The sequence below is a fragment of the Myodes glareolus genome, chromosome 4, assembly GCF_982192425.1.
Source record: "Myodes glareolus chromosome 4, mMyoGla1.1, whole genome shotgun sequence".
Taxonomy (NCBI): domain Eukaryota; kingdom Metazoa; phylum Chordata; class Mammalia; order Rodentia; family Cricetidae; genus Myodes; species Myodes glareolus.
In genome coordinates, this window is record NC_142029.1 from 99,198,546 (window position 1) to 99,211,479 (window position 12,934).

A 12,934-nucleotide genomic window follows, 5' to 3' on the forward strand; every position below is an offset into this window, starting at 1 on the left:
CTTTCACCACTCCCAGCCCAACAACAAATCTGGCTGTGTATATTATGTGCTGTTTATTAGTATCCTAAGAAATGGCTACATCTGAAAGTAAAAGAATGGAAAAGCACGTGTTCAATGTCACTGAGGTAAAGCTGTCCTAGTGTGGGTCTCTGCCTTCTATCAGAGTCATCCGTGTTATTGCCGGGCCACTGACTAGACTATAACCAAAGCTCAAACATAAAACTGGACCCTATCTGCTACATCCACGGCTGTCTCGCCAGTGTAGCAGAAATGCTGACTGGATGGGCAAATATTGCCGGAAGGATCAGGATCCGCGCTTCTCGGAGTTGAGTCCTGGGCTGTCCCTTGGCAACCAGTTGTGGTGTAATGCTACCTGAGTTGCCATTTGTACTGACTCGACCTGACTGTACTTGGTGCTATATGTCTGTCTTTTCCCTTGTCTGTGTGTTCTTTGTGATCCTTGCATATTGCTAACAGATCAGACTATTCCAGGCAGTTGCGGATACAAACAAGACTGCTGAGGACATTTTTGAGTTTTGCGCCCCTATTCATTAAAGCCTTTAAAGAAATAGCCAGTTCTGGAAATAGGGAAGTCATCGTTAAAATAATTCCTTAATGATGTGGAGCAAAAGGAGTTTCTCTTATCAGGAGAAACCTTAGAAGCCTTCTGCAGGAAAACTGCTGCAGCAACACTAGATGTTTGCCTGAGAATTACGTGCAGGAGGCCTATGCAGCCTTCATTATGGCCAGAACAAACCTAGGCTAATTACAACATCTGACCCTGAGAGTCGGGGAGGGAAGAAAGTTGAGATTTATGGTATGAAACTAAACTAGATTCAGACAAGTTGGAGATCACGTCTTTTAAATTTCCTAGCAGAAAGTTTTCCCAGGAAGATAGTGGCCTTCTCCTCTCGCACCCCAAGATATTCTGAGCGCAAGGTCACTTAGCCCAGCCAGCCGCCTGGTACAGACTGGGTGAAAGTCCTTGTGCCCAAGTCAAAGCATTTTCAAAGATTCTTTTTGTAAACTATTCTATGCTTTTTTTTAATGATCTGATGATGTATGCCTTTGCCAAGTTCTTTGTTTGTAATAATATAAAAACCTCGCACTGAAAAAGTAAAACACAGCAGCATTTTCAAAATACATTGAGAGTGGCTGTCTGTCAATTCCTCCGCCGTATCCTGATTTCTCCTGTGCCTTCGCCCTGATTCCCTCACGGTCTGAGTGGCTCCCCTGAGCCGGTCCGTAGCACCTATCCATCCGCACAGTTCACAGTTCCAGGCAAGCTACAAGCATCCGGGATGTGTTTGCACCACAATATAACAGACCACAGCAGCAGAGCACTTACCATTTTGACAAATGCCATATACTTCTTATCCATATTGTAGGAGCCATATTCATTCTCAACTTGTACAGCAATGATAGGGCCTCCTCTTCGATACTGAGGGCAAAGGAGGTAAGAATAGAAGAGTGAGATATTGATGGGGAAAGACTGGATTTTCTGAACCCTGGGCGCACATAGAAACAGCACACCCAGCTCCAGACTGACCATCAGTGCTGGTCATTTCTCTCACTCACCATCAGTGCCTCTATGTGAGAAGTCAAGTGCTTCAAAAATAGTCCCTTTAAAAGTATCCCCCTGAATGACTACCATTTCCTCATACTTTAATGTGTTCATTGTGAGGTCTCAGACTTCCAGAGTCACCCTCCCCATCGCCCAAGAGCTTTGCACTTAGGGGCACTGCCTTTGGCATCGTCATTTCATTTAAGATGCTGTAGGTCCTCTGTGAAGATAACTTGCATGGACCACCAGCCCCTCTAGTGACTCCATCTTGTCCTTTTCACTTGCATAGCCAAACTTAGAAAATATCTCCTCAAACTTCCTTCAGGAACATGTAGGCTAACCAGAAGGTGTCTCACATGAGGGGAGAAAGACACTCTAAGGAATTCAACTCCGTGCCAATGTTAGCGACGTGGGAGCATCCAGGATTCTGTACTCCTTTGATTGAAGTGTTTGCACACCCAAACCTGACCATAATGACTGAGGAGATCCTCGAGACAGCCAGAGTTGAAAAGGGAAGATAGTGAGCAAGCAGAAAACACTTCAGCCCTAAGTTATTTGGCAGGGAAGTAAAAGGACACCGAGAATAAATGTGTGCTTTCATTTTCCAAAGTGCGTACTCTTGGCTGACAAACATAGAAAGACTTTCAAAAGCAGCTTCTTGTCTCTCCTCTTAGGCTCTTTATCTCTCTGATGAAGAACAGAACAGAAAAAAGGAAAGATCCAGAAGCTGTCAGGACCCGGAATGATCTGAGGCAGAAGAACTGGAACATGGAAAAGAATTTGAAACATTCTAGAAAGAAATGCTCAGTAGTATGGGAGTACTGACCCATGAGGCTACAGGGGGTGTTTCCAAGACCTCCCAACATCACCTGGAGAAAATCATCCCTGGATGAGGTAAAACTCGCTTAGGGATTCCAGGTTGAAGTTTCGAGGCTGCAGTATCCTGAATTAGGAAGGGGGAGCACAATCGGCTGCAGGGATGAAAAAGTCCGCTGTTCAGTTCTGCTCTGGAAACAGGTTCTCACTATGGAGCCCTGACCGGCTTGGAATTCCCTGTGTAGATGGTTTGTCCTTGAGTTCACATAGATCTGCCTGACTCTGTCCTCTAAGTGTGAGAATAAATATGTACACCACCATACCCAGCTTGCTTTTTAATTTTTGAGGCAGGGTCGCTTCTATCAAAAACTGGTCTCAAACTCCTTATGACCAGGAAGGCAGTCTTGAACTTCTGGCCCTATTTCCTCTACCCCCTAACTTCTGGGATTACAAACTTGGAAAATCACACTGGTTTATGAGATGCTGAGGATTGAACTCAGGGCGTTTGTGGAAGGCAGGCACTCTACCAGTTGTGTTACTACCCTAACCTGAGGTTCTATTTGTACACTGCCCATATAAGAACAACCAGCTGCTTGGAGTTATTGGTACAGTGAAGGAGAAGTGTGTGCCCTGGAAACTTGAGTCTAATTGTACTTTGTTTACATTAATTTAAGTAGCTACATGTGTCTATGGACACCGTGTCTCTGAAAAAGACAATCTCTCCTATCTCTCAAATGTGCACTGGCTGTGTAGTTGGTCACTTATGAGTTTTAATATCTTTCTGGAGCAATGATAGTCTATTCCCAAAAAGTTCAACCATGTGAAACATTCATCTAGAAAAATGCATGTTTTGGCATTGCCTCCATTTAATATATACTAATCTAAAATAATTACTGTGAGGATAAAATAAGTTCGGTAAGTACTAATTTCCTAGTGAAAAGTTGGTATTTAATAGATGTGTGGTGGTTTGAATAAAAATGGACCCCATAGGACCATAGGAAGTGGCACTGTTAGCAGGTATGGCCTTCATGGAGTAGGTGTGGCTTTTTTGCAACAGGTGTGTCACTAGGAGAGTGGGCTTTGAGGTCTCAGCAGCTCAAGCCTGGCCAGTGAGTCACTGTCACTTCCTGATGCCTGCAGATCCAGATGCAGAACACCCAGCTACCTCTCCAGCACCATGTCTGCCTGCATGCTGCCGGGCCTCCTGCCATGATGCTAATGAACCAAACCTCTCAGCTGGAAGCCAGTCCTGATTACACTTCTCCTTCCTAAGAGTTGCTGTGCTCATGCTCTGTCTCCACAGCCATAGGAATCCTAACTAAGCCCAAAGGAATTAAAATGCACTGCTCTCTACTCATTTTCTACATGGTATAGACATTCTTCAGCCTAACGTGCAGTTCTGTCTCAACTGAAGCCAACCTAAAATGAGAATAGTATTTTGGGGCTGGAGAGATGGACCAGAGGTTAAGAGTACTGGCTACTATTCATGGGGACCTGGGCTCAACTCCCAACACCTACACTGTGGCTCACACCTCTCTGCACCTCAGTCCCAAGGGCCTCCTTGGGCAATGCACACGTGTGGTGCACACACATTCATCCAGGCTCACACATGTGAAAATAAATAAAACCTTTTTTATAAAAAAAAAAAAGACAAGAAAATACTGTTTGGTAAAAAGGCACTAAACACTGAGGACCACAGCTAAGAACCCCAAATCACTAGAGAACACATTATTTTCCTTGGGAGAGCATGGCTGACCAGGATCTGTGAGCCCATTGCCACTGCCTAATAATGCATAAAACATTACAGCACTAATTGTTAGATCAGGAAAAGATCTAAGACTCAAATTTAAAGTCAAACTCAGGGTGGCAAGGAGAGGCAGGAGAGATGGCTCAATAACTAAGAACACTTGATGCTCTTCTGGAGGACTGGGGTTCAATTCCCAGAAACTTATGGTAGCTCATGACTCTTTGTAATTCCAGTTCTAGGGGATCCAACACTCTTTTCTGGTTCCCTATGCACCAAGCATGACATGGTATATATGATTATAGAAAGGTAAAAATAAATATTGAAAAAGTTAAACTGGGGGGGGGGCGCTGGAGAGATGGCTCAGAGGTTAAGAGCATTGCTTGCTCTTCCAAAGGTCCTGAGTTCAATTCCCAACAACCTCATGGTGGTTCACAACCATCTGTAATGAAGTCTGGTGCCCTCTTCTGGCCTGCAGGCATACACACAGACAGAATATTGTATATATTTAATATAATATATTTAATATAATAAATAAATATTAAAAAAGAAAAGGTCACATTGGAAAGGCAAGATGGCTCTTAAGGCAAAAGAACTTCTTACCTGAGTTCCATCTCACAAAGTAGATCAGTTGAGAGAGAGAGAGAGAGAGAGAGATCAGAGTTGAGCAGCTGGTGTGGGAAGGCAAAAGGAGAGTAATTAAATCCAGATCCTGTCCCCGCTTTGAGACAGGGTTTCAAAGGCTGAATTCTGTCACTTCAACTGTCAAAGACTGGGATTATAGCATGCACCATCAGGCCCAATTAGAGTCTAAAGGCAGAAGCTTCCTTAGATAGAACATGGAATCCAGGCTGCACACACACACAGTAGCCAGCATGTGCTCCCTGCTTCTCAGAGCACAGAAAGCAGCAAGCAGCAACTAGCCAGGAAATCAAGCTGGCAATCACTTCCCTTACAGGCAGAGATGAGGACTGAATTATACCTGGAACATTGATATCTTGGGAACCAGATGATTGAAATACTCATTCACCGCTCTGGTGAATCCCTTGTACGTTGTCCGCAGCTTCATTCTGGGATCCTTGAGTAACCAGCTGTGATTGAAAAGGTGAGATTCAGACTCCGGATGGGAACCGGTGATAGGAAATGCTACAGCAAAGCAGATCTAACACATGGCCTGTATTTGCATGGCTTTAGAGATGGTGAGATGTGGGCATGTGGTCCAGCTTCAAGAAAGAGCAGTCTCTGCCTATGAGAAACATCCCCATGACCCAAAGATGTGGGGGGTAGGGAAATTTGTAACTGTGATTCAGGACAGAGTTCACCAGCCTAAAAGCCAAGTCTGACCTGCTGTCTGTTTATTAAATAGTTTTGTCAGCACAATTGTACCCAATTGTCCACATATTTTCCTTCAGTTTTCAGGCTAATTACAGAGGCTGCATGTGGCTTGGAAAACCTAAAATATTTGCTATTAGGACTTTGTATCAAAATCGTACTACATAGCACTGACTATCCTGGTAGCCTACATCATTATTTATTCCAGGATGGCCCCAAATTTGTGACAATCCTTGCATCTCAGCTGGGATTACTATCTAGCCTTTTTCAGGAAAAAAATTATCAGCCTGTATTCTAGAATGAGACAGTCATAAGGCTGTTTGGAGGTTCTTGGTTTGTGTGTGTGAGGGATGGAGAACCTGACCATTCCGGAAAATACTCAGCTAGAAAAAGGAAAACGGCACAGTTAGATGATCCTGCTACCACATGCACAAACTTTGAAAGTGTTAACTAAGAGAAAACAGCCAGACTCAAAACCATACCCATTAGTACCTGCCATCAGGAAACAAATGGTGTCGGTTTTCTAAATGTGTCCAGAAATAAAGCCCTGTGAATGCGCTTCCCACCCAGGGACCTTCAGATCACAATTCACCTGGGCAAGCCTCCAAGGTCCAGGTCACTGCCAATGTAGGGACCTGGACACAGGATGACCCAGAGCCCCTCCTCTGAAGCCATGGTGACAAAAGCTCTGAAAAGAAAGCAGTCACAGTGACATTTCTCTCAAAGTAATGGCTTGGCATAGCAGCTCTTTTCTCCCCTCCCTCCCTCCCTCCCTCCCTCCCTCCCTCCCTCCCTTCCTCCCTCCTTCCTTCCTCCCTCACCTCCCTCCATTCCTCCCTCTCTCCCTCCCTTCGTTCCTTCCTTCCTGCCTTTCTTTCTTCCCTTCTGCTCTTTCTTCCTCGTGTGGGCTTAGTATCCAAAGGGACCGTGACTGAGACAATAGTGTTGAAGATTTAAGACAAAAATACCCTGAATTCCTCCCATCATTATTTATTGTAAGAGAAATATATCCCAGTCAGGAAGATCCTATTAAAATGAAAACAAACTTTTCCTTTACAGGGTGTGAGGCTTACACATTACAGCATCTAACGTCACCTTGAGTGAGATGCACTGCTCTTTCACGTCTCTGACTTTGCCTCTGCTGCACACAGCCCCTTCCCATTTACTTCTGAGCAACTTCAAAACTCAACTCAACTTTGTCATCACCCCTGTCTTTCCTGACTTGACCCTCGCTGTAGTATGTTGTATAGACTCAGTATGTTGTATATGCCCTTCTGTCTATAGCTTCCTCATGATAATGATGATACTACAAAAGTCAGTATGTCTTTATTAATAAAAATAATAATACTTCTATCAGATCATGCAAACTGTGAACTATAGAAATCTGACACTATAACTAAGAGTATGATCTTCATGATGCATTCTGTAAAATGCTGACTAAAGCAATGTCCAGACCGTACTGTAACAACATGCTATGGCCTATGTAAGTCATGGACCAATGACTCAAGGAGGCTTCAAGACAGGCAAAATGTTTTTAGAGATTTTGGGTGGCTATTAAAACAGAATTATTGGCCAGGGGTTGATGACACACATCTTTAATTTTAGCAGTAAGGAAGCAGAGGCAAGCAGTCCTCTGTGAATGTGCGGCCAGCCTGGTCTATATAGAGAATTTCAGGATAGGTGGAGTTACTTGGTCTGACAGACCCTGCCTCAAAACAACAACAACAATAACAACAACAAATAACAACCACCAAAAAGCAAAGCTATACAGCCATTCCTTCACCCAGTTCCTCTGGCCCATCCCTATCTGAATCTCAGAATCAAGTAATTAAAGTATGAACACATACATGAGGTCCACGTTTTCAGTGAAGTAAAATTGGCCCACTGCTGGCTCGTGGAGGTTCCAAGGAACATGCCTGTCATATGGGGAAAAAAAAACATAAGAAGCTCCTGCATCATGCGCTTCTTCAATACCTTCAATATCTTCAACACCAGCTGCCCCACTTTTAACCTAGAAGCACACTTCTCTATCTGGAGAAAGCTGAATGTTTCCACACTGAAGCCTCCTGTGTGGGCACCTGCACTCCAAGCACTGAGGAGCCTGAAGCAGGAGGATCACAAGTTAAAGGCCAGTTGTCTGTACTGCAAGTCCTGTGTTGAAAAACAACCTTAAAAACAAACAGAAACTGATGGACGTTGTGGTACATGCCTGTAATACCATCACTTTGTGGGTTGAATGGAGAGGCTCACAACTTTGAGGCCAGCCTAGGATACATAGTGAGAATCTGCCAAAAACAAAACAAAACTAAAACAAAAAATACCAGACCTGGTGAGACATGCCAGGTCCTTACTTCCAGCTAAGGGTGATGAAGCACCAGGATGCAAAGTAATGACTAATTCTGGTAAAGAGTTCAAGGGTAGCTTCAGCAGTTTAGCAAGACCCTTCTCAAAATAAAAAGTAAAAAGGAATGTGCACCTAGTTCAGTGAAGTGTGTGTGTGTGTGAATGTGTATGTGTACGTGTGTGTGCACACACGCATGTGTGTGCTTGTGTATGTGCGCTCATGCGTGTGTGCATGTGTGTGAGATAGATAGAATAATAGAAGATGTTCTGAGTATAATAAAGAAAAAGAAATGAAACATCTTATCTCAAAAATCTCCCCAACCCCATAAAAAAGAAAGAAAAGAGATATAATGAAAGAAGCTATTGAAAAGTATAATAGGATTAAAAAGAAGATTAAACAGTGCATTAATGGAATGTGAGATCTGGTCCAGAAATCTAACACACAAGTCATTGGAGCCCTGCAACAAGGGATGTAGCAGAAAAATACGTGGAAAAAGTCAAACTTCTCTGTCAAGCAGTGGTGGCACATGCCTTTAATCCAAGCACATGGGTAGCAGAGACAGGCTAATATCTGAGTTTGAGGCTAGACTGGTCTACAAGAGCTAGTTCTGCCAAAGCTACAGAGAAACCCTCTCAAAAACCAAAAAAAAAAAGTCAAACTTCTCCAAATTTGATAAAAACAAAGCAACTATACATAGAATCGACCTCAAGGATGTCAGTAGAGGAGATAGCTCAGCGGTTAAGCACTTGTTGCTCTTGCAGAGGACCCAGTTTGACTCCCAATATCCTCAACCATCCACTGCCTCAGTGACAGGAGTCCTCTTCTGACCTCTGCAGGTCTGCTTGCTGCGGATACCGAGTTCTAGTAGACAACTTTTCATGCTGTTCTGTGAGTTACTTTAACATCTTTTTGTAATATGTGTTTTATTTCTTTTTATCTACAATATTTCATATATATACATGCATTTCATATAAATGCATATATAATAATATATACTGAATATATTATATATGTATATATACAAGATAAAATATAAACAAGATGTATACACAAGATTATATATATGATAAAAACATTATATATATATATATAAATGATAAAAAACATTCTAGTGTGATTATCCTTAGAATTCCATGTGGTTTTGTCAATGAAAAAAAGCAGTACGTAGCCATGTGGGAGAGTCTCCAAAACAATCTTTCAGTTTTGTTCTTGAGTTTTGTTCTGTGACAGGATCTCACTATGTATCCCAGACTGACCTCATGCTTGTGATCCTCCCGATCAACCTCCTACCTGTTAGACTCACAGGTGTGTATTGCTGCTCTCAGCCCTTGTTTTTGGGTTTAGACTCTGCCTGCTTTTGAACTGGAGCTTTCACCATAAGACATCCTGCTCTTAAGCCTCAAGACCCCAAAGCAAGTTTACTCTCTGCTGTCCAGAGTTCCCATCCTCCTAACTGCAGCCATGAAGAGTTCCCAACCCCCACAACTGTGTGAGCAATTCCTTATAACCACCCTTAATCTGCTGTGGTGGTTTGAAAGAAAATTGTCCCCAAAGGAAATATCACTATTGGAAGGTGTGGTTTTGTTGGAGGAAGTCTGTCACCATGGGGGTGGGTTGTAAGGTCTTTTTCTCAAGCTTTCCTTAGTGGGACAGTCAGTTGACTTCCTGTTACTTGCAAGATGTATCACTCTCAGCTTCAGCCCCATGTCAGCCTGCAAACGGCCATGCTCCCTGACATGATAATGGACTGAATCTCTCAAACAGTGACAAGCCAGTAAACAGCTCCCCTCCATGGCCTCTGCATCAGCTCCTGCTTCCAGAATCCTGCCCTCTTTGACTTTCTATCCTGACTTCCTTGAGAGATGAACAGCAATGCTGAAGTGTAAGCCTAATAAACCCTTTCCTTTCCAACTTACTTTTTGGTCATGGTGTTTCATCACAGCAGTAGAAACCTAAGACACCTGCTGATTGTTCTTTCCAGGAGAAACTTGACTGCCACAGAGGACTCTGAGAACCACAGCCTACCAGGAGCGGGTCCTCATAGAGGGAAGCCTTTGCTGGAGCCCATGTTGCTTAAGAAAGCTCAAGCTGCAGCTCATGAACTGAGATTCAGTGCAGATAATCTTGGCGGTTTAAAAGCACTGCAATAGGGAAAGGCTTGTGGGGTGCGGTCCTCACATTTTCATGATGTTTACCTCCTGGAGTGTAAGTTCTCACTGTAGAGAGCTGAGGAGCATTTCCTTCTGCTCCTTCTGGGGAGGGAGACAGTGATCATTTGACAGGCATCCAGAGGATTCTGTTCTCAACAAAGGCTCTAAGGAGACCATTTCCCTGAATCGTAGCTAGCGTGAAAGAAGTCTGCTTCCAGCATGCTCTCTACTTGACATGGAGATAAAGTCTCCCAAATTCGTGTCATGGTAGCAAATAGGTACCCAAGACATCCAAAACATACTGCACACCTTTCTGGTTAGTTGTTATTTCAGTGGTGGTTTTTTTGATTGTTGATTGATTGGTTGTGTTTTGTTGTTTTGTTTTCTTGACAAATCTTATGTAGCCTAGGCTAGTTTCAATTTTCTATGTAACTGGAACTGGTCTTAAACAATTCTCCCGGATCTTCCTCCTAAATATAGAGATTATAGGCCTATTCCACAAGCTTGATATGATGACTAATCTTTATTTTAAAAGATTTGTTTACTATGTATGGAGTGTTCTGCTTGAATGTATGACTGTACGCCAGAAGAGGGCACCAGATCTCATAATAGATGATTGTGAGCCATCATATGTTTGCTGGAAATTGAAATAAGGTCCTCTGGAAAAGCAGCCAGTGCTCTTAACCTCTGAGACATCTCTCCAAACCATGATGCCTAATCTTGATCGTTGTCTCAGTTAGGGTTTCTATTGCTGTGAAGATACACCACGATACAGCAACTCTTATAAAGAAAAACATATAATTGGGTCTGGCTTACAGTTTAGAGGTTTAGTCTATTCTCATCATGGTGGGAAGCATGCAGGCAGATAGACATGGTGCTGAAGAGGTAGCTGAGAGTTCTACATCTTGCATAGGAAATAGAAAGGGGCCTTAGACACTAGATGTGGCTTAAACATATATGAGACCTCAAAACCGGCCTCCACAGTGACACACTTCCTCCAACAAGACCACACCTCCTTATAGTGCCATTCCCTTTGAAGGCCATTAAAAAAAAACTACTAAAATTGATTACATTTGGTTGACTAAAACTCAAGTATCTGCTCATGCTTGTGAGGGATTCTCTTAACTGGCTCATTTGAGGTAGGAAGAGATGCCTCAAACGTAGGTCATCTGAGGACAAAAGACCCACTCTAAAATTTGGACAGGCCACAAAAGATGGCATGGAAGAAGGAAGTGTTTGATTTTTGCCTGCTTGCCCTCTCCATCGCTGGCAAGTTTATCTTTGCTGGCATTAGAACCAGATTCTATGGAATCTCAATGCAGACTGAAGAGCAGAAACTCTTGAGACCTTCCATGGACTCCAGCACCAGATTGGGGCTGCTACGGCACCCAGTTTCATGGACTGAACAATTACAAACCTTGATCTTTCCACCAGGAGACATACTACTCAGACTACAGTAAACCACTCTATCAATCCCATATCTGTGTGTGTGTGTGTGTGTGTGTGTGTGTGTGTGTATTTTCTGTCCCTTTAGGAAACCCTCACTAATAATTTGACTAACAAATATCCTTCTTAATATTAATGTTAAAATGAGTATCAGGATTCATTAGAGCAAATTCTTAAACAAGAACCAGGAGCAGTAACTCACGTGGTAAGGGTGTTGAAGCCACAAGCTTTCATCTTCCTCAAGCTGAGTCTCCAATTCTGCCTCGGTATCCGGAAGTAGTCCATAGTGCCAGATAGGATCCGGAAAGGGGAACCTTCCAGTGTGAATTGTGAGCCTTCAACTTTCAGACCTACCCTTCGAGTCCGCAGCAATAAGGGGGTCAAGTGAGTTTGATTAAGCCTGCAAGGACAAGAAGGTGTTCGATTTCTAGAGCGCAGGTTGCTGAGCCAAAAGGCCCAGGAAAACGGGAGTTCAAAGTCGGTCTGGGATATAAAGCCCACTCTGTTTCCAAAGAAAGAACAGAGAGGAGAGGAAAGCAGAGGAGAGGGAGGGAGGAAAAGGAAGAGAAAGGGGCTACGGATGTGGCTCAATGTGGAAAGTACTTACAGATTCCCAGCATCCAGGTAAAGGCCACGCATGTCAAACGTAATAGAGCCTGTATCTAATCCCAGCACCCTTGTATGGGAATGGGAGGTAGAGAGAGGAGAATCCATGGAAGCGGTAGAGAACAAGGGAGCCCCTGTCTCAAACGAGGTGGAAATCAAAGACTGACCTCTGAGGATGTCCTCTGACCTCCACACATGCGCCATGTCACATGCACACAAACATGCACATATCCATCATATGCTTGTGTGCACATCCACACGCACAAGAGTTTTTAAAAGCATTTCTCTAGGGGACCATAAGTATACCTTACGTGGGACCTCTGCAGTGGTCTGAAATATACGTACCTGGGTAACTGCTTATGGCTGGACCGAGCCATCACGGATAAGGCAGAAAACAGACACAGAATACATTCAGGTCTCCCCAGGAAGGTCCACATGCTAAATAGGACAGAATAGGAAGGTGAGAAATAGGTGTAGAGAAGAGAGGCAGTTAGGGACTGAAAGAGGCCTTCCTTGAAGAAGGGAGAGGGTGTCCTAATGCAAAGGCAAAATTTGTTCCTGGGCTTTTGCGTCAGCTCGAATCCGGACAGCGTCTGCAAGCCAAGGCTGCTGGCTGGAAGAAGAAGAACCCAATAGCCTTTGCTGCCTACATAGCTGGGTTCTCAGGCACCATATATATTTGATGCTGGTTCAGGACCAGTCAAGTACAGTTTTTACTACAGTGGCGCATAACCCCGAGACCTTCCACAACTGCCCAGCTGCTGAGAAATGGACCCCAGTGCTGTCCTGCTTAGCAGAGGAGGAATTTCTTCACAGAGGGGATCAATTCTTTGTTTCCAACTCAATCTTTTAATTTTTTTGTTAGTTTGTTACTGTTGGAGATCAACCCAGATTGCCAGAACTGTTGGATTGCCAGAATACATCTTATTATT

At 43.5% G+C, this 12,934-nt stretch overlaps 1 protein-coding gene across 1 annotated transcript in view; it reads right to left on the reverse strand.

The window, feature by feature from the left end:
• LOC148122398 (beta-galactosidase-1-like protein 2) overlaps positions 1–12,439 on the reverse strand; it is a 33,907-nt gene extending 21,468 nt beyond the window's left edge. Inside the window, exons 1-6 of the mRNA XM_087905752.1 lie at positions 12,348–12,439; positions 11,599–11,796; positions 7,304–7,372; positions 6,049–6,144; positions 5,107–5,215; positions 1,349–1,441 (exon numbers count right to left, since the gene is read on the reverse strand). Coding sequence (XP_087761878.1) covers positions 1,349–1,441; positions 5,107–5,215; positions 6,049–6,144; positions 7,304–7,372; positions 11,599–11,796; positions 12,348–12,439 — 657 coding nt within the window. The remainder of the gene's footprint in view (positions 1–1,348; positions 1,442–5,106; positions 5,216–6,048; positions 6,145–7,303; positions 7,373–11,598; positions 11,797–12,347) is intronic.
• Positions 12,440–12,934: the final 495 nt, after the last annotated feature.